Source organism: Phocoena phocoena, chromosome 15 (genome assembly GCF_963924675.1).
Source record: "Phocoena phocoena chromosome 15, mPhoPho1.1, whole genome shotgun sequence".
NCBI lineage: Eukaryota > Metazoa > Chordata > Mammalia > Artiodactyla > Phocoenidae > Phocoena > Phocoena phocoena.
This window is the reverse complement of record NC_089233.1, coordinates 321,495-345,905: the sequence shown is the minus strand read 5'-3', so window position 1 is coordinate 345,905 and position 24,411 is coordinate 321,495. Positions and strand designations below refer to the sequence as shown.

The 24,411-nt window shown below is 54.7% G+C and overlaps 1 protein-coding gene across 1 annotated transcript in view; it reads left to right on the top strand.

Annotated features, from left to right (window-relative positions):
- Positions 1-1,832: 1,832 nt before the first annotated feature.
- The window catches only part of PRKAR1B (protein kinase cAMP-dependent type I regulatory subunit beta), an 86,622-nt gene continuing 64,043 nt past the window's right edge, over positions 1,833-24,411 (top strand). Inside the window, exons 1-4 of the mRNA XM_065892159.1 lie at positions 1,833-1,863; positions 2,576-2,772; positions 16,498-16,668; positions 19,206-19,297. Coding sequence (XP_065748231.1) covers positions 2,596-2,772; positions 16,498-16,668; positions 19,206-19,297 — 440 coding nt within the window. The 5' untranslated portion in view covers positions 1,833-1,863; positions 2,576-2,595. The remainder of the gene's footprint in view (positions 1,864-2,575; positions 2,773-16,497; positions 16,669-19,205; positions 19,298-24,411) is intronic.

Sequence of the window (24,411 nt, the reverse complement as noted above, 5' to 3'; positions counted from 1 at the left end):
CTACTCCTTGAGGAAGGTGGGGAGGGAGTTCTTAGGGAGAGCCTGCTTGTAGCCCCCGGCTGGCAGGGCCTCTGAAGTAGCTACCTGAGTGGCCTGGAAGGGTCTGCAGGGGACAGGCTGGTGGGAGCTGCCACCGTGGTGGTGGGAGGATGGGGCTCGTCCAGCCACAGCTGAGAGAGGTGGAGGAACCAAGTTTCTGGTGGGCTTGGTGCACTGAGCCGACCGCCAGGCCCTGAACCCGGAGAGCTCCTTGTCTTGCAAGATGTGGTCCAGGGGGCTCCCTGCCAGGAGGAGGCTATGTGTGTGGAGGGGGGGCTCGGGGTTAGAAGGCCATCCTTGGAGAGGGTCTCCCCCTCCCACTGAACCATGCAGGGGGAAGGTCCCTGCAGAGATCCCTGGAGCACCCCAGGAGATTCCGAGAACAAAAGCCAGCCCTGGAGCATATGCCCCCCCGCCAAGTCCGTCAAGTGAAACCTGGCCCTAATTTTTTGTCATCCTCTTCACCAGGCCACCCTGAGGAGTCAGCAGTAACTGGGGGGCGGGGGGGAGGGGCAGCAAGCGGGGAGAGGAGGTCTGAGCAATCGGGCAGGTGGAGCGGAGAAACAGCCAACGGTTTAAATTAGTTGTGGAATAAAGTTTTGATTCAGTTGAGACTGGACTTCAGTTCCCGAAAATGACTCTTGCAATAAGTGTGATGGGACAGGTGTGACTGTACCTGAGGTGGGGATGGGCCAGGAGGCACGCCGAGGGCAGGGGATGAAGAGGCAGGAAGGAGCTCCTAGTCTGACCATTTGAGCACATCCTCTTCCTTTCGCTTCAAGCCGTCAGGAAGAAGCTGGGTCAGCATCAGCCCTGTTGGGGTGCGTGCGGGGCAGCCGGCCACCCTGCAATGTGTCTTTGTGGACGGGGCAGTATGGGTGGGAGAGCAGAGGTCTTCCCCTTTAAAGGCCTGAGATCCCTACCCCATCTCCTGGTATTCAGACTGCTCCAGGTAAAGCGTTGGGGACCCCCAACTGCCCGAGATGATGTTTCCACCACCACCCTGGCAGAATGGGAGCAAAACATGACTTTAGGCAACAGGAAAATAAGGGTGATTCCCTTTCCTGCAGGCCTGGGCTGGTGGATTAGGGGCTGTGATGGCCTCTGATCTCCTGGAAGCCCATGGGTGGTGGGAAGAATTTAGGATGACCCTGTGATTTCCCCCTGGGGCATCTGGGTGAAGCTGGTGCCCTTAACCAAGAAAAGGAGTAGCCTAGACCTGCCTGGCCACCAATGCAGGCCCTGTGACATGCAGATGTGACACCCCAGGTGTGAAGGTGGGGGAGGCCATCACCCCAAGGCAGCAGGTGGCTGCCACCTGCCAGGGCGGACAATCCGGGCAATCGCAGGGGCTCCAGTGGAGGGGGTGGAGGTGTGAGGAGGGAGCCTGCGGGGCGGTAGCAGCGGTCCTGGTCCAGCCGCGCAGCTTCACATGGATCTGTGGGTCTGTCTGTGCAGCCTGAATGCCGTGGGGGCGGGGGAGGGAAGAGGAGGAGAAAGAGGGAGGAGGGGGAAAGAGGGAGGGGACGGGGTAGGCTGCCGGTGAGGGGAAATCTAGGGGGAAGGGAGAGGTGGGTCCTGGGGATGTGGGAGATAGACGGGGTGGGGGGCGGGAGTGAGATGGGGCGGGGAGGGCAAGCGGGGAGTCGGGGAAGGCCTGGAGCGCGGTCGGCGGGAAGGGGGCGGCGGGGCTGGGGGTGGATCGGCGCGGCGCGGGGGCGGACGGAGGGCGGCGCCGCTGCAGTGCGGGACCCGCTCGCCCGCCGTCCCCGCGCCCGCGCGTCCCCGCGCAGCCGCCTCCGGCCTCCGGCGCCGCGCATCCAGGTACGCGGGTCTGGGGAGGGGTCTGTTCCGGAAACCCCCGCCGGCCGGGAGGCCCCAGGAAGTTTGGCCTTCGGGGAGCCCCCGCCCCCTTGGCCGGTCCGGGGCCGGAAACCGTGGTCGGGGGGCTGGGGGGTTGGGGGGCCGGGGAGGCCGGGCTGCGTGCTCGGCGCTGGCGGGCTGGCCGGGTTCCGGGCCGTCACTGTGACCTGGCCGAGCGCGGGCCGAACGCGCGGCCCTGCCATTGTTCGCCGGGTTCATCTTCCCAGGAGGCCCGTCCGCGGAGCTTCGTTTGTTTTTGTTTCCCTTTCTTTTCCGGTGGAGCCTGTAAGAGCTCCCCACGTCCCCCCGCCATCTCCCCGGGAGCTCGCGGAGGGCGCTCCAGGCACACACTGTCCTCCAAAGGGGGAGGGACGGACGCAAGTGAGACCCCATAAACGCCTGGGCTGCACACGCAGGGCCCCGCTTCTCCGTCCTCAGGTTTCTCAGCCGCGCCCGGAACCCGCCGGATCCCCCTCCATCCCTGCGAGCATCTGTTTAGAGTTGAGCTTTGCCCCCAGGGTGAGAGGCCTTTGACAGCAGCAGAATAAAACGCCTGGCGTGTCACCAGGTCAAGTCGGTCAACAGATAAACCTTACGATGCGTGTAAGACGCGTGTTCCCAGGCCGGAGTCCTGCCCCTCCGAGGTCGGCAGGACTCGCGTTTTCCTCCGCAGGAAGCGGGCAGCGGGTCGCCATGGCCTCGCCATCGGCTCAGCAGCTGGAGGAGGACGACGGCCTGAGGGGCTGCGAGCTCTACGTGCAGAAGCACGGCGCCCAGCAGGTGCTCAAGGACTGCATCGTGCAGCTCTGCATCTCCAAGCCCGAGCGCCCCATGAGGTTCCTCCGGGAGCACTTCGAGAAGCTGGAGAAGGTTAGTGGCTCCAGCACCCGGTCCTCCCCCCGCCCACCCCCTAGCTGGTGCAGGGGTGTGTGTATGGCGCCGAAGCCCCGTCGGGCCTCCCCTCCGCTGCCTGCGTGCTCAGGAGGGGGCGGGCGGGGCGCCCGCGGGACGGCCTCCTGCGGCTCTTTGCGGGGAGGTGGGCAGGAGGCCACGGTGGCTTCATTCCCGCCACGGAAATCCTCTCTTCTTCCAGTGGCCCAGGGTCTCAGGAGGCCTCCTGGAAGGTGGTGCGGACGTTTGGGAACTGCTGGCTGTGACTATAGCTTGTGGGGTCGCTGGCTGTTCTCAACTTCGGGGACTGGTTAGAGATGCCATTGGCACTGGGGTAAAAGGAAACAGCCCTGATAGAGAGTGTGGCGGGCCGTTGGAGGTCAGATTCCCTCGCTGGCCTGCCCCTCAGACATGTGGGGGGAGTACGTGCCACACCCGCCCCCTCTCTCCTGAGGAGGGAATCGCCCAGCTCACTCCTGCGTGGATGACAGCTCTCACCCCCTTCCTGGTTCATCCTGGGGGCTCGGGGCTAGGAAGTCCCGTCCAGCTTTCCCTCCCCGCCTCACGCCTTCTGCCTTCCTCCCTGGCCACCCAGATCTCTCTCTGGGGTGACCTCAGGCTCCTCCTCGTGGTCTTTGTATCACGACCTACCTGTCTCTGGGGACTGAACGGGACCCCAGCTGGGGCCCAGGTCTGTTTTAAGCACCTCTGTGTCCCCGAGCTCAGCGGTGTTTTACTTCTGATGGGCACTCCTGTGGACAGAGGTAGCCGTAACGCAAAGGAATGGATTTATTTCTTCCCTTTAGAACAGTGTTAAAACACATTTTAAAGTAATACATGCCTTTTAAAGAAAAATTGAAAAGTTCAAAAGTGGAAAGAAGAAGTAGAAATCACCTGGAGTCCTTTCCACCTGTTCCCCGCCAACCGTGCATTGTGGTTTTGAAACATAGTTGGAATCATGTTACGGATGCAATTTTATATTGTTCATTTGTTATACATTCTTCATGGTCCTCAGTGTAAGTGATTGTGTAATGTGTTGAGAAGATCCAGAAAAGTTTTCTCAATGTTTTCCTCATGATTAGACAGTTGAGTTGTTTCCAGTGTTTTAATATTAAAAATAACACCACCCATTTTTAATTGGGTTGTTGGTTTTTTGGATATTGAGCTCCATGAGCTGTTTGTATGTTTTGGAGATTAATCCTTTGTCTATTGTTTCATTTGCAAATACTTTCTCCCATTCTGAGGGTTGTCTTTTTATCTTGTTTACGGTTTCCTTTGCTGCGCAAAAGATTTTAAGTTTACTTAGGTCCCATTTGTTTATTTATTTATTTTTAAACTTTTCATTACTCTGGGGGGGGGGGTCAGAAAAGATCTTGCTGTGGTTTTATGTCAAAGAGTGTTTTTCTCTAAGAGTTTTATAGTGTCTGGTTTTACATTTAGGTCTTTAATCCATTTTGAGTTTATTTTTGTGTATTGTGTTAGGGAGTGTTCTCATTTCATTCTTTTACATGTAGCTGTCCAGTTTTCCCAGCACCGTTTATTGAAGAGGCTGTCTTTTCTCCATTGTATGTTCTTGCCTCCTTTGTTGTAAATTAGGTGACCATATGTGAGTGGGTTTATCTTTGGGCTTTCTATCCTGTACCACCGATCTATGTTTCTGTTGACCATACTGTCTTGATTACTGTAGCTTTGTAGTATAGTTTGAAGTCAGGGAGCCTGATTACTGCAGGTCCATTTTTCTTTCTCAAGATTGCTTTGGCTATTTGGGATCTTTTGTGTTTCCATACAATTTTTTGTCCTAATTCTGTGAAGAATGCCATTGGTAGTTTAACAGGGATTGCATTGAATCCGTAGCTTGCTTTAGGTAGTATAGTGATTTTCACAATATTGATTCTTCCAATCCAAGAATGTGGTATATTTCTCCATCTGTTTAAATAGACATTTCACCAAAGAAGACATACAGATGGCCAAGAGACACATGAAAAGATGCTCAACATCACTATTAGAGAAATGGAAATCAAAACCGCAATGAGGTATCACCTCACACTGGTCAGAATGGCCATTATCAAAAAATCTAGAAACAATAAATGCTGGAGAGGGTGTGGTGAAAAGGGAACCCTCCTGCACTGTTGGTGGGAATGTAAATTGATACAGCCACTATGGAGAACAGTATGGAGGTTCCTTAAAAAACTAAAAATAGAATTACCATATGATCCAGCAATCCCACTACTGGGCATATACCCTGAGAAAACCATAATTCAAAAAGAGACATGTACCACAATGTTCATTTACAATAGCCAGGACATGGAAGCAACCTAAATGCCCACTGACAGATGAATGGGTAAAGTAGATGTGGCACATATGTACAATGGAATATTACTCAGCCATAAAAAGAAACGAAATTGAGTTATTTGTAGTGAGGTGGATGGACCTGGAGTCTGTCATACAGAGTGAAGTAAGTCAGGAAGAGAAAAACAAATACCGTGTGCTAACACATATACATGGAATCTAAATAATATGGTACTGATGAACTTGGTGGCAGGGCAGGAATAAAGACGCAGACATAGAGAATGGGCTTGAGGACACAGGGTAGGGGGGAAGCGGAAGCTGGGGCAAAGTGATAGTACCACTGACATATATACACTACCAAATGTAAAATAGCTAGTGAGAAGCAGCCGCACAGCACAGGGAGATCAGCTCGTGCTTTGTGGCCACCTACAGGGGTGGGAGAGGGAGGGTGGGAGGGAGACGCAAGAGGGAGGGGATATGGGGATATATGTATGCATATGGCTGATTCACTTGGTTGTACAACAGAAACTAACACAGCTTTGTGAAGCAATTATACTCCAATAAAGATGTATTAAAAAAGATAATGCCACAGGGACATATTTGTACATAGATTTTTTTTTTCCTGTATGTAGTAGTGTTTAGTACAGCTTTTCGGAGATGGAATTATTGAAATTCCAGGTGGAATTACCAGGTCACAGAAGTCTTGTTGGTGTTGTCAAGGAGCTCTCCAAATGCAGCATTGATTCAAGCCCCACCAGACAGTGTGCTTGTAGCCACCCACCCTAGTCAGCTTTGGCTGTTTTAATTTAAAAGCCTGTTTTTCAGGGACTCCCCTGGCGGTCCAGTGGTTAAGACTCCACCCTTCCAACACAGAGGGTGTGGGTTCGATCCCTGGTTGGGGAACTAAGATCTCGCGTGCTGCGCAGCCAATAAATAATAAATAAATGAACCTTAAAAAAATAAATAAAAACCTGTTTTTTAGTTGGTAGGTGAACATGGCGACGTGGCTTTAATCTTTGGTTACTTCCGAGGTCGCCACGTATGGGAGGAGTCCAGTCGCTGGCCTGTGCACAGAGGACAGGGGACTGGAGCAGGGGGGTGGGGGGTGGTTGTTTCCTGCACGTTTGAAGAAGGAGGGTCAGGGCTTCCCTGGTGGCGCAGTGGTTGAGAGTCCGCCTGCCGATGCAGGGGACACGGGTTCGTGCCCCGGTCTGGGAAGATCCCACATGCCGCGGAGCGGCTGGCCCGTGAGCCATGGCCGCTGAGCCTGCACGTCCAGAGCCTGTGCTCCGCAACGGGAGAGGCCACAACAGTGAGAGGCCCGCGTACCGCAAAATAAATAAATAAATAAATAAATAAATGAAGAGGGAGGGTCAGGTGGGTGACAGTACATCCTCATTTAACTCTACTTGTTCACAGATGACCCCAGCCAGGTGACATGTCTCACAGGACGGGACTTCTCCGCCGGACCAAGGCAGGGAGCCCATTAAGAGGCCAGAGGCAGGGTCCAGGCCAGACCCGAGCTGAGGCTGCAGAGTGAAACTAGAGCAGAGGGTCTCAGCGGGGGACCTCTTGCCCCCAGGGGACATTTCAGTGGCCAAGATGCTTTTGGTTGTTAGACTTGGCAGGGGTGAGGGCGCTCCTGTCCCCTGGGGGTGGAGTGAGAGGGTGAGGTGGGCCGTTTTCTTTGGGGGGCCTTTCCGGTCTTGCTGGTGGATTGGGGGTGGGGTGAGGAAAGAGGCATGGGCTGTGACTCCTTGGGTTTGGTCCGAGGCCTGAGTGAAGTCCTGAGCCAAGAAGGGGCCAGTGGGAAGAGACGGAGACAGGGTTGGACAGGAAAAAATTAAGAGTGAGGCTTTGGATGTGCTCAAGTTGTCAAAGAGGCTATGAGTTTGGAGCTTGGGGGAGAGGCTGGGGCGAGCACAGGGGTTTAGGAAGATTCATTGATCATTCTTGCCTGGAGAGGCAAGTTATTACCTGCCTTTGACAGCTGAGGACCGAGGTCTGGAAGAGGTAGGGTGACTTGGAAGGCCTAGGTTCCAGGCTTCGGGGCTGATTTGGTGGATTCTCTGAAATCGTGTGCAAGCTTTTATAGGCGGGTGCATTTTACTGGGGAGAACGTCCCCAGTGTTTGCAGTGGATGTTCAAATGGACCTGGGATCCCCAAAAGTAAAGTGCCTGAAGGTGTCCTGAGACCCCCCGGGGGGTCTCATTTCCTGCTGCGTCTGCTGAGCACGGTGACCAGGGAGCTGCTTCAGCCTGGGAGCAGGAAAGGCTCTGGCTTTGGGGCCACGGTGTGCTGGGTCCCGGGCCCCTCTCTCTGCAGGAGGCTGGCCAGGCCGGAAGCCTGGGGAGGAGCAGTTTTCTCCACTTGTGTGGAGAGCAGGAGGCGTGTGTGTGAGGCCTTGATAAGCACAGAGGCTGCAGCTGCCGGCACAGCTTGGTGGGGATGGCCCAGCTCTCGGGGTGCTGCCTGGGCCGGGGTGTGGCACCCAGTGCCCAGGCCTCCGTGAGTGAGCCGGTGAGGAGGTGGCCTTATTCCAGGGTGGAGGCTTGAGGGGGGAAGCTAGTCCATACCCGCCGGCCAAACACAGCCTTGGAGCTTCTCCAGGATTCAGTCTTGTGGTGGATCGTGTGATGATAAAAGTCATCAATCCCTTTAACAGTGGATTTTAAATTGTGTGGGAAAGATTACTTTATACAAGTGTGCCCGTGACCCTGCACCTACGTACCCGCCCTACATTTTCCCAAGGACTTTTCTGGACCCGCAGGACACGCTTACATACGGATGTGGATAATTGTATATATGTGCAGTTTTTGTTTGCTTTTTTCTTCTTGGTAGCATTTTTTATTGTGGTAAAACATACACGACATAGAATTTGCCATTTTGGCCTTTTCTTAGGGTGCATTTCAATGGCATTAAGTGCACTCATGTTGCCTTGCATCTGTATTAGTAGCATTTCTGTGGCCTCTTGTGGCTGTAAAGTTTTCTATGACGTGGATGCGTCATCGTTTCTACTTTATTTCCATCGTTTTGTGTTTGATGGCTTTCAGGTTTTTTTGTTTTCCGCTCCAGAAACCACCTTTATGCCAAGGAAATGATTTAAAAGAAAAAATGGGTAACTATGCAGGTATTTCAGGAAGGGCTCTGGGGGCTGAGTGTCTGTTTGTGTTTACGGCTGTTGAATCTTGTCGCCCATCTGCTCCTCAAGGACCCGGTGAGCTTGTGGTCTTGCGACCCTGAGCCCCCCACCCTTTCCCGAGTCCTCGCCGACGCCACTCTGCTCTCTTTTGTGGCCATAGATGCCTCATCCAGCAGGCTCTCCTTCCTGGTGCAGCGGTGGCTTCCCTCTGGTCCGTTGGTCAGACAGCTGGTGACCCAGGCTCACTCTGTACCTTTAATGAAACGAGCAAGTTACGCTGTGTTTCTCTTGGGGAGAACCCGGCCCGCGGCTTCCCTGGAAGTGAATTCTGTCAGGGCCCACATGGCCCTTCCTGTGGCCCTTCCTGTGGCTGTGGTCTACACTGGGCATCAGATACGTCCGGTGACTGTATGGAGGACCAGCCTGTGTTTCCTGGTGACCAGCACTGCATGTGTCATTCTGGTGGCAGACAGAGGCGTCCATCGGCGGGACTACATTGAACTCCCGAGGGTCTTGGAGGGGCGGTCTGTCCCCCCGGCACGTTGACTGCCCCGGCCTTCCGGTGCCCGGGGGCCACCGGGGAAGCCAGGGTGGAAGGGGTGAGTCCGCGTTCAGCCTGGGGGCCGACAGGAGGCCGTGCCCTGCGGGTGGCGAGGGTTACCGTGGGGCCGTCTTCGGGGAGCACGCTCTCTGGACGAAGGCTTGTCCTCGGGACGATGGACTTGGCGGCTAATGCCGGGGGCAGCTCGTGCCACCCCGGAGCCGTGGAAGGCTGGAGCCGCGGAGGCGGTAGCTGGAGCGTTGGGTGGGCCGGAGGCTGGGGCGGGCTGGAGGCCGTCTGGAGGTGGCAGGGCGCGGGGACCGGTGGTCCAGGCTGTAGTCTGGGTGTGTTCTGGTGGCTCCCGTTCTGCAGCGTAGAGAGGCCCCGGGGAGGGTGTGCGAGCGAGGGGACAAGAGGCGTGTGGGAAGTCTCTGTGCCTCCCTGTGATGTTTGCTGTGAACCTATAACTACTTAGGGAAACCAAGTCTTTGAAATTAAAAAGGAAAAGAAAGTGGGTGCCCCCATACCTTTGGCCCCGATGGTTTCTTCCCTGGTCGTCGCGATGTCTGCTTCACTGAGGGGCGGGTGTCCGGGAGGCCGAGTGGGTGGGGCACTGGGAAGGTGGAATGAGGAGGGTTTGCAGAGCAGCTGGGGTGCGGGGGCTGGGGTTCCCAGGGTTCTGAGTGCGGGTGGGAGGGTCCTGGGCGCTCTTAGACCGGGCAGCCGGTCCCCAGGTCTGCTGGAGGGTGGTGGAGGCAGCGAGCTCTGCGGGAGGCTGAGGCTGGGGGTGCAGGGGTGGCTGGAGACACTGGTGGCCGGGGTCGTCCCCAGGCCCAGACGGGCCTCAGAGCACCAACCAGCGCTTCGAGGGAATGACAGCCACCACTGATACGCTACTGTTGACTGAAGTCCGCGGCGCCCCTGAGGGTTCGCTCTTGTGTACGTTCTGTGGGTTTGGACAAACCTGTGACATGTTTCCATCATCATAGCGTCATGCAGAGCCGCCACTGCCCTAAAAATCCCCTTTGCTCCACCTGTTCGCCCCTCCCCCCCAGCCCCCGGCAACCCCTGATCCTTTCACTGTCTCCATAGTTTTCGCCTTTTCTAGCTACAGCGTTTAGCCTTTTCAGACTGGCTTCTTTCAGTTAGTGATACATACTTAAGCTTCCTCCACGTCTTCTCATGACTTAATAATAGCTCATTTATTTTTATTGCTGAATGATGTTCCATTGTCTGGATGGACCCCAGGTTTATTTATCGATGATCTGCTGAATGATGTCTTGGTTGTTTGCAAGTTTTAGCAATTGTGAATAAAGCTGCTATACAGGTCCGTGTGTAGGTTTTTATGTGATGTAAGTTTTAACTCATTTTGATAAATACCAGGAGTGCAATTGCTGGGTTGCATAAAGACAGACACGAGATTGTCTTCCAGAGTGGCTGCACCAGGAGTTCCCCAGTCATCCAGAGGTCAGGACGCCACGCTGTCCCCGCCGAGGGCCTGGGTTCAATCCTTTGTCGGGGAACTCAGATCCCACGAGCCGTGTGGCGCGGCAAAAAAAAACAAGACAAAATAAGACAAAAACAAACAAACAAACAAAAAACAAAGTGGCGGTGCCATTGTGCATCCCCGCCAGCCACGGATGAGGTTCCTGCCACTCCACACCCTCGCCAGCCTTTGGTGTCGTCACCGTCTGGATTTTGGCTGTTCTGATAGGTGTGTAGTGGTGTCTCGTTGCTGTTTTTTTTTTTTTTTTTTTTTTTTTTTTTTTGCGGTACGCGGGCCTCTCACTGTTGTGGCCTCTCCCGTTGCGGAGCACAGGCTCCGGACGCGCAGGCTCAGCGGCCATGGCTCACAGGCCCAGCTGCTCCGCGGCATGTGGGATCTTCCCGGACCGGGGCCCGAACCCACGTCCCCTGCATCGGCAGGCGGACTCCCAACCACTGCGCCACCAGGGAAGCCCCTCACTGCTGTTTTAATTCATGTTTCCCTGAACACATATGAGGTGGAGCATCTTTCCTGTGCTTATTTGCCATCTGGGGATCTTCCTTGGTGACGTGTCCAGATCTTTTGCCTGTTTTCCAATGGGGTTGTTTTCTTATTGTTGAGTTTTAAGAGCTTTTTGTACATTTTGCATACAAGTCCTTTTTTAGACATATGTGTTTCGCAAATATTCTCTCCCAGTTCGTGACTTCTCTTCTCATTCTCTTGACTATATATAATTTTTTTTTTTTTTTTTGGCCGCGCCGTGCGGCTTGCAGGATCTTAGTTCCCCGACCGGGGATTAACCCAGGCCCCGGCAATGAAAGCACAGAGTCCCAACCCCTGGACCATCAGGGAATTCCCTGACTATATATAGTTTTGAATCCTGCTTTTTGGTGTTTTAAACCAAACTTTACATGATTACTAAATATATTAAAAGTATGATTTAATGGTGCAGCATATCCTGTTACATAGATGTTTCTAACTTGATTTAAGCAATCTCTTTTTTTTTTTTTTTGCAGTATGCGGGCCTCTCACTGTTGTGGCCTCTCCCGTTGCGGAGCACAGGCTCCGGACGCGCAGGCTCAGCGGCCATGGCTTGCGGGCCCAGCCGCTCTGCGACGTGTGGGATCTTCCCGGACCGGGGCACGAACCCGTGTCCCCTGCATTGGCAGGCGGACTCTCAACCACTGTGCCACCAGGGAAGCCCTAAGCAATCTCTTATTGTTGATTGTTGGATTAAAAATTTTTTTTAAGCACTGCAAGGGCCATTCTGGTACAGATATCTGTTTGATACCTCTCATTGTTTCCTTAGGATGTATTTTAAGAAATAGGGTTATGAAGCTCAGAGCACCCACTGATGGTTATACTAGTTCCCCCAAAAGGTTTCATTCATTCATTCATCTCACCAGTATTTACTGAACACTTGCTCTGTGCCGGGCACTGTTCCGGGTGCTGAGGACGTGGTGGTGAGCTCCCTGGGAAGCACAGCGTTTCCCATCCGAGCTTGTGTGACAGCGGGGCCGTGACTGGGGAGGACACGGCATCTGCCTTGTGTTCATCCGGTTACATCGGAGATCCTAGAAAGGTGTGTGTAAATCAGAACTTTAGAATTTGAGAATGAAGTACCCAGTGCAACATGTTATTTCAAGGGATCCCAGGATGAGTTTAAGTCTTTTTCTCACTCAGAAACCGAATCCTTTGACTATAACCCAATAAAGTTACAAATTATTAATAAAAAGATAGCCAGAAAAAAAGAGAAAGAGCCAGAAACCTCTCCATACATTTGGAAATCAATAGTGAGCTTTTGCATGGTTTATCAGTTAAAGATTGTCATGATAAAAAATTAGGAAATATTTAGGTTGAGTGACAATAAAAGCATTGCATGTCAAAACATGTGGAATGCAGCAAAATTGGTACTTAGAGGAAAATTTATAGCTTCATTAGAAAATAAGATGATAAAGTAATGAGCTGTGTGTCTTAGTTTCCTAGGGTGCCATAGCAAATTGTCAAAAAATGGGCAGCTTAAAACAGCTATTTACAGTTCTGGAAGCCAGAAGCCCCAAATCAAGGCTTTGGGGTGGTCGTTTCTGGGGGCTCTGACGGGGGGCGGGGTCCGCCGCAGCCCCTCCCCCCCAGCTTCTGGGGGCTGCCCTTTACTGGCAGACGCATCACCAGACTGCCCCTGTGTTCGGCCCTGTGTGTCTGTGTCCAAACTTCCTCTTTTTATAAGGACACCCATCGTTGGATTAGGGCCACTCTAATCCAGGATGACCTTGTCTTAACTTGATTGTATCTGTGAAGAGTTATTTCCAAATAAAGCCACTCTCTGAGGTTCTGGGTGGACATGAATTTTTGAGGGACCGTTTTCAACCTACTGCCCAGGTGCCACCTGAGAAGCCAGGAATAGAGGAAGACAGCAAGACAGAAACGAGCAAAATTACAAGGGTAAAAGCAGAAGTTAATGAAGCAGAAATCGAAGAAATAGCAGACAATAAAATCAGAGTCTGACTCTGAAGAGGTGGATGAAACAAACATTGGAGAGGGCTGCCACGTCATGAAGAGACACACAAACTGTAATTTGCCACAGGTTGGGGAGGAGGGGGGCAAGGGGTGAGCTCAGAACTGCCCACGTCCCCTGGTTCAGCTCTTCTCATCTGGGTGGACTCAGGAGGCATCTCCTCCAGGAAGCCCTCTTGGACTCCTCCTTGCTGAGGATGGTCTAAGAGCCTGCCACTGCTGGTGCAGCCCCTCGTACCTACCTGGTCCTTCGGTGGTGCTCACCCGTTGTCTTGCTGTGACCACCATCTCTGTCCTGTTTGAGCTCTAACAGTAACCTCCTTCATGAAAGAACTATGCCTTTTTCCCTGTTGCATTTTCTGTCTGAGGCCTGGTATACAGAAGGTGCTCAATAAATGATCGAAGCTCTGTGTTTCTCTTCTTGCCTTGCCGCTGGGTGGCTGGGTGCCCTGGACACGTCCCTTACCCCTAGGTATCCCCTACGCGGGACGTCCCTCACCCTAGGAATCCCCTACGAGGGATGGGGCAGCTGGTGTCCTTGCCCAGCCAGACAGGGAGGGGAGCAGAGGGGAGGGATTCCACTGTCCCAGGCTCCCAGGTGTGTGTGCTGTTGTGTGTGGGGGGTCAGCTCAGTTCTGGAAAGTCTCCCTAGACCCCCCCTCCGTGTTGTCTCTTCTCAGGCTGGAAGCCTGCATTTCACCCTTCGTGTAGGAAAACGTGGTCAGAAGGTGATGAAGCACATCGTTCGTGGCCCAGGGAACTCTGGGTCCCGAGGGCAGGACGGGGACGGTCCCTGGAGCTGCCTTACGCGTTTTGGGGCAGATTCTGGCTGCGGAGCTTTCTGGAAACACTGTTCCCACACTCTTGTTATGAAGATTCCTTTGGCCTGGATCGCCTGCCCTGACCCCGTGCCCTCTACCATTCGCAGCCAAGACAACTCAGCAGCGTGAAAACAGGAGACAGGAAAGGGGAGCTCTGAGAATTAGAGGTTTTCCTGGAATCTCCCGGGGTGGGAGAGGGATGCCATCCAGAAGTAACGGTCTGGCACGGTCGAGGCAGAGCCTGGGGGCGGTCATCCCACTGCGCCCTGGGGGCCCTGGCTCCCGGCCCCCCCCGTGTCCTCTCAAAATCCCCTGAAGTGGCTTCGTGTTTTGAACCACCTGTATCCTGCCTCATTTGACCCTTTGCTCCCAGAGACGGGAAGTCATCTCCGCGCCGGGACAGGGCTGCTTACGGGTCCAGGAGAACAAGGCCTGGGCCGCGGCTTTCTTGAAGACAAATGGCTTCTGGTGGCTGCACAGGGAGCCTGGGGTCCTCACCGTGACTGTGGACCCTGGGGCAGCCACTGTCTGTAGGGTCTGTAGGCCATTCCCAAGGCCAGGTCGCTCCGTTATCTCGAAGTCAGTGTGTCCAGAGCCCAACTCAACGTCGGCCAGATCAAAATCAAACCAACACACAGAAAGTGGCAAAGGGTGTTGGGGGATGGCACTGCTGCTGGGAGCGGCTGGTGGAGAGCGCGGGGAGGTTCTTCACTGAGCTGAGCATGAGACCCCGTGGGACCCAGCATTCCTGCCCCAGGGGCATCCCCGAGAATTGAACACAGCACTGGGACGCACACTCGCACCCTCACGTCCATGGCAGCGCTACTCACAGCAGCCAAAGGGTGGAGCCAGCCCACGTCCACCAGCTCACTGGATCATCGAGATGTGACACAGTGGAGTACGATTCAGCCACCAAAAGGAGAGACGTGCTGACACCTGCCACAACATGGGTGCTCCTTGAAGACAGTGTGCCGAGTGGGAGAAGTCTGGCACGGGAGGGCGCGTACCGTATGATTCTGTCCATGGCTATGTCCAGAATGGGCGGATCCACGGAGGCAGAAGGTAGGTTAGTGGGTGCTAGGCCTGGGTGGAGGGCATGGAGGGGCTGCCAGTGGGGTACCCGGGTGTTTTGGGGTGAGGAAGCGTTTGGGTCTAGCTGTTAGAGAGGTTTGCGTAACATTTTGAATGTACCGAATGCCACAGGCTTGCATACTTTAAAACGGCTGATGGTTAATTTTATGTTGTGCGAATTTTACCTCAACTTAAGAGAAGTCCCCTCGTTTGCTGAGACAAGCGCCTGTCGGCTCCCTCGCTTCTACGGGAAGCCTGTTGTTTCCTCCCGACCTCACCTTCATCACTGCCCACGTCTCTGCCCTGTGTCACCATCACCTCCGAGCCTGGGCACTCCCACATGGCCTGACCTTCCGGACGTCCTTTGGTGGCCCGGGGCCTCTGCTGGTTCCTCTCTCCTGCGTGCTGGCAGAGCCCCGGTGTCTCTATAAACAGTTTACACTGCAGTGCAGGGGCCTTTCCCACTCATGTCTCCCAAATCCCGCTTTAAGACCCCACTGACTCATTTTTGTGTATTTTACTGTTCTTTTTTTTTTTTTTTTCTGGCCACACGGCTTTTGGGATCTTAGTTCCCCCAACCAGGGATTGAACCCGGGCCCTCGGCACTGAGAGCACGGAGTCCTAATCACTGGACCACCAGGGAATTCCCTTACTGTTCTTATTTTTAATAATTTCTAAGAGCAAAGGCCCAGAGTCTCTCACTTGAGATGCAACCGACATTTCTATTGATAGTGAAAATTCGTGGTTTACAAGAACAGTCAGTGGCGTTTGTAATGATTTCCATAAAAGTGGGAGTCTTACTGACAGTCCTAACTTTGAGTAGAATTAACGTACAGTGTAAATAACACATTTCCGGTGTGTCACCCAGTAATTCACAAAGGGTGGGAAATAACCCAGTGACTCCTGGCTCCAGGGAGATGTTGGCGCTGGTCTCAGAAAGGATGAGATGACTGTTGTCACGGTAACAGAGGAGTGGCGAGGTGAGTACTTGGAAGGCAGTTCTGGAGCGATCGGTGGTTGCTGGTGTGTCCAGAGCTGACCCTCAGGGAAACCCCTCCTTCCCGCCCACGAGGCACCTGGGGCTGTTCCTCAGCCTTGGAAGCGTTGGGTGTTGGATGAAGACCCTGTATGTGTTGGCGTGAGTCGGAGCTGCTCTCCTGGCTTTGGTTGTTCTGTAGGGTTGTGTGTAGGTGCAAGAGCTTATAGAGCTGGTACCTCCTGCGACCATCCGGGGCCGTGTGCTGGGAAGCCCGGTCCCATCCAGGGACCAACTGGTCGCCAGGTTGCTCTGGGGAAGTGGAGCTGGAGAGTCGGCTGTGGGAGACCCCGCCACTCCATGTACCTTTGCACTTTTTGGATTTTGCGCCCTCTGTGTGTAAACAGAGTTTTTAAAAAGCAGTAATGAAAAGTGCGGGAAGAAAACGAGAGGTTTGCTTCCCTGTTATGCGTCCACCTCCTGTTTCCTGCACGTTGGTGAGCAGAGCGGGGGCACTTCCTGCCCTCGGGTGACCGGTGGGGCTGGGGGACCTCAGAGGCTCGCCGGGGCCTTGGACCCTGTGGGCTGAGCTCTGGGGTCTGGTAGCAACTTTGACACGTTGCTCAAAGTGTGAAGGAACAGAAAGCCTTCTGGAGCCAGGGCTCTGTGGCCGGCAGGGCTGTGGGCTGGGAAGAGGTGGGCTTGGAGGTAGCCTTGAAGTCCAGGGAGGCGGGTTGGGCGGGCCCGGCTGGGACGCGCTAGGTCCCCGGCCTTCCTGGGACCCCGTGACCTCCCGGGACGGACTCTGGGGTTCTGCCGAGATGGCCTCTCTTCTCACCCGCTCTGCGTTGTCCCCCCTCCAGGAAGAAAACCGACAGATCCTGGCGCAGCAGAAGTCAGCCTCCCAGTCGGACTCGCACGATGAGGAAGTGTCCCCGTTGCCGCCCAACCCGGTGGTGCAAGCCCGGCACCGGCGTGGGGGAGTGAGTGCTGAGGTGTACACAGAGGAGGATGCCGTGTCCTACGTGCGGAAGGTGGGCCTTGACCCCGCCCCCCCCCCCCCACGCCGCCCTGCATCCCAACCCGCATCCCAGGCGTCGGGGCCTTGGCCTCCCTTCTTCTTCCGGAAGGTCGTCGTGGTCCCTGCTGGCCTGAGCCCGGTGTGTACCTGCCTGAGGCTCTCTTGGGGCCACCCCACCCCCATGGTTCTGTGACCCCAGTAGGCTGGGGACAGGGCGGGATGGCCAGGTCGTGGGGTGTGGGAGGGGGAGCCCCGTGTCCAGGGCCTCATGGGTCCTATTCTGGCTTCACCCTCGAGGCTGGACCCCAACCTCAGAGCCGCCTGGGGGTAGCCCGCCTCCCCCCGGACATCACCCTCCCTCTCTCTCCGGCCCTCATGCTGAGCAGGGCGCACCTTTGTCAGGGGCCTCCCCGGTGTGAGAGCACTGGTGGCTGCGTGTGCCCCTGAGCCCTGCCTTGGACATGCCTGCCATTCCATCTTACGCATTTCTACAGCCAGCTTTACTCTTCAAAAAAATTTTTTTTCTTTTTTGACCTATTATAAACATTTATTTTTAAATACGGCAAAATGTGCATAGTAGAATTGACCGTCTGTGTCAGCTCACGCTGCCGTTAACAAAAGACTGGTGGCTTAAACAACAGACATTTACCCTCTCACAGTCTCTAGGCTGGGAGTCCAAGATCCAGGTGCCGGCAGGGTGGGTTCCTGGTGAGAACCCTCTTCTCTTCCTGGCCCCCAGGTGGCCGCCTTCTCGCCTGTTCTCACGTGGCGGGCGGGGTGGGGAGCACAAGATCTTTAGGTCTCGACTTACGAGGGTGCGGATCCTGTCTTGGGGGCCCACCTAACCCTAGTCACCTCCCGAGGCCCCATCACTAAACACCTTACCATGGGGGCTAGGGTTTCGACACGTGAATTTGGGGACAGTTGGGCCACAGCACCTCTTCCACCACGTTTAGCATCCAGGTCACATTCTCACCATTGTGCCACGGTCACCGCCGTCATCTCCAGAACGTTTTCATCTTGCAAATCTGAACCTCTGTCCCCATGAAACAACCATGCCCAGTCCCTCCCCAATACTTAGTCCTTTTATAATCAGGGAATAAAACCAGTAAGAGGGCAGCTTAAAAGCCCACCAGCACTTCACTTCTGTGGCCTCTTCCTCCCAAAACCCTGGACCCCTGTCCAGCCCGGAGGAGATCCCCAGACAAACCCAGACGAAGGGACGTTCTGCAAAATCACTGCCAGTCCTCCTCTGAGAAACTGTCACAGACCAGAGGGGCTGAAGGGCCATGACGACTGCATGTGGCCTGGGTGGGATCTGGGTAAAACCAAGGAAACAGGACAGACATGTGGGTGTAGTTGCTAGGATGGCCCCCAGCTGGTTCCCGAAGTGTGACGTGTCACCACAGTAACCCAGGGTGTTATAGGAGGGGAGAGGGTGCAGCGTGTAGGAAGAGACCTTCCTCTCAAGGCCTGCACGTCCGAGCTGTTGCACAATTGTTGGAGCTGGAGTGGCTTTTCAGGGGGCTCCATCCTGCCCCTCAGGGATCTCTTTGTAAAGGGTTCCATGGTTTTAGATGCGGCGTACCCACATGTGGGGTCCCGACGTCACCACCCGCCCCCAGCCTGGAAGAGATTTCGGGGCAGCTGAGCACGAGGTGGGGGTCACGTGCCGGTGCAGACAGCCTCCCCTCGGTGTCTTTTGAGGGAGGAATCTTGGCGTTGGAAATACCAGTGCTGGTCGTCAGCTGGGCGTTGATTCACTGGACACACCTCGAGCTTTCCAGGCTGGTCTCAGCGGGCGTGGGGATGACTTTTTACCCACATTTTGGCCAACAAGGTCCAGGCCCCTACCCACCCCTTCCATAACCACCTGAAAGGGTGGAGCCAGCCTTGGGTCAAGGTATCTTTTTTTTTTTTTTCCAGTTTTCAAATATTTCAACAAGTATTTATTACCTAAAAAAAGCCAGTGGAGTAAAGAAATAAAAACAAAAGACATAATAATCCAAGGGCCTGGAGGCCTTGTAGCACTTTTTTTTTTTTTTTTTTTTTTTTGCGGTACGCGGGCCCCTCACTGTTGTGGCCTCTCCCGTTGCGGAGCACAGGCTCCAGACGCGCAGGCCCAGCGGCCATGGCTCACGGGCCCAGCCGCTCCGCGGCATGTGGGATCCTCCCGGACCGGGGCACGAACCCGTGTCCCCTGCATCGGCAGGCGGACTCGCAACCACTGCGCCACCAGGGTAGCCCCCTTGTAGCATCTTTTACAGGCTCTGAAGCCCACCGGCGTCTGTCCACCAAGACCCCGAGTTCTGGACGATACGCCAATTCTCAGGTCACTCTGGGCCCCTTGTCTCCTCTTTATTTTTCAGATTTCCAAAAATTGTGACATGCAGCTAGCATTTCAAGATTTCTGTCTACCCTCACTGGTAATAACACCTTGAAGGCTGAGTGGCCCGATTTCTCGGGGTCAAGGAGGGTCCAAAGGGCTAGCTGGGTCCAGGCCCTGGTCCAGGGTGCCCACAGGTCTGACTCTCCTGGGCTTCCCCGCAGGTCATCCCCAAGGACTACAAGACCATGACGGCACTGGCCAGAGCCATCTCCAAGAACGTGCTCTTTGCTCACCTGGACGACAACGAGAGAAGGTAGGTGCGGGAATGGGGCTGGTGGGATGTCCAACTCCAGGGGACACGGGTCAGTTTTGGAAGCACGGGCTCATGGGGCAGGGGTGGCCTCTAGAAATTTAGCGCTGTGTACACTTGGGCTGCCTCCTCAAATCTGGGTTGGGATCCAAAGTGCCCGCAGGCCAACCTTGTCACAGCAAGACTTCTCTTCTGCTTGCAGAGGGCCTGCCGTGCCCGAGCTGAACTCACTGCCTCGTGGGCTTACGGGTGAAATGCACGTCTGTCCGCGGAGCACGGGGTCCTGAGGGAGGGTGACTGAGCTGGGGTGGCGCTCAGCACGGGCTGGAAGGGCCTCAGGGGTGGATGTGGGGTGGGGGCGAGAGTTACTCCAGGGAGGGGCCTGGGGGCAGTGAAGGGGCTGGGATGCTCTGCTTGGCAATGGCGAGCATGTAAATAATTGGGAAAACTGGAAAACGTTAAGCCACAAAGCAAAAATAATCACTGGGAATGTTTTGGGGACAGTCCTTCAGGATTTAATCTATGCACATATCGTAACCCTGTATTGTCACAAAACGGAATGACGTTCTCCGTAGTTTGTCGCACTTGAGAGGTGGTGAGCGTCTCTCTTTGTCAGTAAAGGCTTTCGTGGTCTGTGGTCCCCGTTCTGTAGGGTTGTGTGATGTGGCTGCTCTCCTGCCGTGGCTGTTTGCATCTTTTATGATGAACAGCGTTTTGATGACATGCCCATACTTGTATGCTCGTCGGGAGTATTTGTCTGTTTCTTTAAGATAAACTCCTCGACGTGGATCAAAGGGTAAATGATGTTCGAAAAAAAATTTTTTTTTCCGTTCTTGGCAAACGGCGATTCTTCATTAGAATAACCGAGCACATTTTGAGAACAGTCCATGAGAGATGTGCAGATGACATACAGATATGTGGAGTGAAGGGAGAAGAGGCCTCTTTGTGTCCCCCTCCCCACAGTGACCACCAGCCGTGGCCCGGACTGGCGCCTCCAGGCTGTTCTCCGCGTGCGTATCATGTGGAAACAGGTGGCACACACGTACCTTCCGTGGCGCAGGCCCGGGGGCCTCCCGTGTGACCACTGTGCGGTGGCTGTGGACGTGCAGCTCCATCAAGGGACGGGTCGGTTTGTCCACTGCTCCCCTTGCCAAAGTCCCTGTGGACGTTGCTAGTTTCCCATGGTGCGGGGTCTCAGTGAAGAGGGAGGAATGGTGCTTCTGCAGGATAGGGTGGCTGGCATGCCAGTGTGGGCTTTTAGGCTTTTGATACATTGTGTTGGCTGGTCCCAGGAGGGCCGCAGGGACGTCCAGAGGACCTGCAATTGGGGGTGGTCCCTCCTCGCCCGCAGTGTGCTTCCCAGGCGGGGTGGCTGTGATCCAGGCTGAGGTGGAGATGCCCTGTCTGCAGAAGCCTGTGGCACAGGGCAGGGGCGGGGCTGGCCGGTCCTCCGTCTTGGGCCCACCCGTCCGTGCCCGCTCCCTGGGGGAGTCAGCCTCACCATGCCCTCTGCTCTCCGGCACTTGCCGGCTCCTGGTGGATCCACGGAAGGTGGACACATGTGAGACACCTCGCGGTCACCCTCCCCCATCTCCCTCTGCTGAGTTGGCTTCCCCTGCCCCGGACACACCGGGTACGATCGCCTTATTTCATGTTTGAGGAGAGAGGGTGTCGTTTCTCTGATTACTGGTGACACTTTGCTCAGTTCATGGCCTTGGAAGCTGCTGAGTGGTTCACTGGCCTGGACTCTTCTGCCTAGAACAGAAGGGTTTGGGCTCAGAATCACAATGCTTTTCAGCAGGTCACACCCTTTCATGGCCCCTTCCAGCTCCCAGGTAGCAGCAGGTTCAGAAAGTCTTAGCTTAGGGCCAGCCTGGCCGAGGCAGCTGAGCTGGACTCCCTCTCTGGGCCGTTCCGGGTGTGTGTGTCCAGGAAACGTATGCTGGAGTCCTGCACCCTCGGCCCTAAGTTCCCAGAGCCACACGGCTCCCTCTGCCTCAGACTTTACTGCATCCGAGAGCCAGGTGGACAAGAAGTGGAGGAAGCAGATGGTTGGATTAAGATTCCTCTTTTCGAGGCTGGATTGGAAAGAAAGCTTTCACACGGGAAGTGTCTGCTTTAGATCTTTTGTTTTGCACAGAGGAAAACTCACTTTCCAGATCGAAGCCCGCACAGGCTCCCGTTTCTGGCTACGGCTTCTAAAGAGACGGGCTGATGGTTCAGGAAGCGGGTTCCAGAGGCTGTGGGCAGGGAGACGCTGTCCCCTGACCTTCCACGTGACATCTCCCGGTGCAGCATCCAGGGCCTTTGCTTTTCTCAGTGTGCTGGACGCTGGGCTTCGCAGCTTTGTCTCTGCTCAGCTGCGGTCTGGCGTGTGCCACCCAGTTCTTTCCAGGTTTGCAGGGCGCCTGGTGAGCCTCGCCGTGGATGCTGCCTGCTACTCCCTTTACTTCCCGGCATGAGTAGAGTACTAGAATATCCATGTGGGTGAATCCATGCGGGAGAAGCCATGTGCTGCTCTATGATCCCTCCTGCTAAATGCAGGATTGGGACAAAAAAAACCCCACGGTCTAGGGCTGGGTGCTTTCACTCTTGTCAGTGTTTTCAGCTTGCGTGGAGCCGCATCCGCGGGGAGACAAGGCTAAGACTGTGTTCCAGTCCTTTGCTTTAAGAGAAGGTAATGCAACGTGGCTGAGGGACAGAGCCCCTACCCCAAACTGCCGGGCCTCCTTCTGGATGGGGCGGCATTTCTAGTCGGCATTTCTCGAAGGCTTTCTCTGGGTCTGTGTGGATACTTTGGAGCCTCAGTTTCCACTCCCTAAATAAAAAGAGTGTCTCTTGGCCAAACCACAGCACCTGGCAGAGCCTCAGTTTTCTCAAGTGCCAAATGAGGCTTTATGAGGCTAATAAAACCTACTTTGAGGCTTGCAGTGAGGATAGAGTGAGATACTGTCCATGGGCTTCTCATTACCATCATTATAATCACCTCCATCATCACCACCATCACCATCATCACCATCACCACCATCATCATCACCATCATGACCATCACCACCATCACCATCATCATCATCATCATCACCACCATCACCATCATCACCATCACCACCATCACCACCATCACCATCACCATCACCATCATCACCATCACCATCACCACCATCACCACCATCATCACCATCACCATCATCATCACCATCATCATCACCATCACCATCATCATCACCATCATCATCACCATCACCATCACCACCATCACCACCATCACCATCATCACCATCACCATCATCACCATCATCACCATCACCATCATCACCATCACCATCACCACCATCACCATCACCATCACCACCATCATCACCACCATCACCATCACCATCATCACCATCACCATCACCACCATCATCATCATCACCATCACCATCATCATCACCATCATCATCACCATCACCATCACCACCATCACCACCATCATCACCATCATCATCACCATCACCATCATCACCACCATCACCATCATCATCATCACCATCATCACCATCATCACCATCATCACCATCACCATCACCATCATCATCACCATCATCACCATCATCACCACCATCACCATCATCATCACCATCACCATCACCATCACCATCACCATCATCACCATCATAATCACCATCATCACCATCATCACCATCACCACCATCACCATCACCACCATCATCATCACCATCACCATCACCATCATCACCATCACCATCACCATCAACATCACCACCATCACCATCATCATCACCATCACCATCACCATCACCATCATCACCATCATCATCACCATCAACACCATCGCCATCATCACCATCACCATCATCACCATCATCACCATCACCACCATCACCATCACCATCATCATCACCACCATCACCATCACCATCACCATCATCACCACCATCACCATCATCACCGTCACCATCACCATCATCATCACCATCACCATCATCATCACCATCATCACCACCATCATCACCATCATCACCATCATCACCATCACCACCATCGCCATCATCACCATCACCATCATCACCATCATCACCATCACCATCACCATCATCACCATCACCATCACCATCATCACCACCATCACCATCATCACCGTCACCATCACCATCATCACCACCATCACCACCATCACCATCACCACCATCACCACCATCACCATCACCATCACCACCATCACCACCATCACCATCACCATCACCATCACCACCATCATCATCACCATCACCATCATCATCTTTCTGGCCCTTTGCCTTGTGGGTAGGGCTAAGTTAGTGGGCATCTCTCTGGATGCAGCTTTGCCCCTCTGAGGTTGGCTTGGCCATCCAGATGGAGCCCATAGCCAGAACCCTCCGTCCTTCAGTGCTTAGTCTGAGGAAGGGGCTGGTTTGGCCCTGAGACCACTGCACAGTCATTCTCTGCTCCTTCCTGGGCCTGAGGTAGGTAAATGGGCTACTCTGGGCCTCAGGACACAGCAGGAAGGACTCTGGGAGGCTGGCTTGTCGCCCTGTCTCAGTGAACAGTGCGGGGGGGGCCCTTGCCCCTTGCTCCAGGCCAAGCAGCATATGTCCGAGTTGGGGCTGGAGCGGGATGTCCTCGTGCCCTGGGCGGGCCCCTCCAGAGCCCTGCTGAAGAGTTGAGTAGTCCTGGGGAGGGTCCAGGTTGGGGGGCTGGCAGGTGCAGCCTCTTCACTTGGCTTCTGCTCTTGTGAGCAATGGCAGAGACTTTGTCCTTCCTGGGGATGCAGGGGCCCACGCAGGCTCAGAAGGAAGCCACAGGCTGCTCCAGAGCCCTGGCAGGTGCTGTGGATCCCAGCCTGTCCCCCGAGGGTGCACCCAGGCCCGGGGGAGGGAGGTGGGGACCCTTGGGTTCCATCAGGTCCCTTCCCGGCTTGCCCGCCCACTCAGGGTGCCTGGAGACAGAGCGCCCATGGAAGCCAGAAGCGTGATGATTAGGAGGCCCTGCGTGTGTGCGTCAGGGGCAGGGTCCAGGCAGTGGCACTGCATTTCGGGACCGCGGCCGGGGCCTCATTACCGGCGCCGCCAGACGGGCGGGCGGACAGGTGGCAGTGA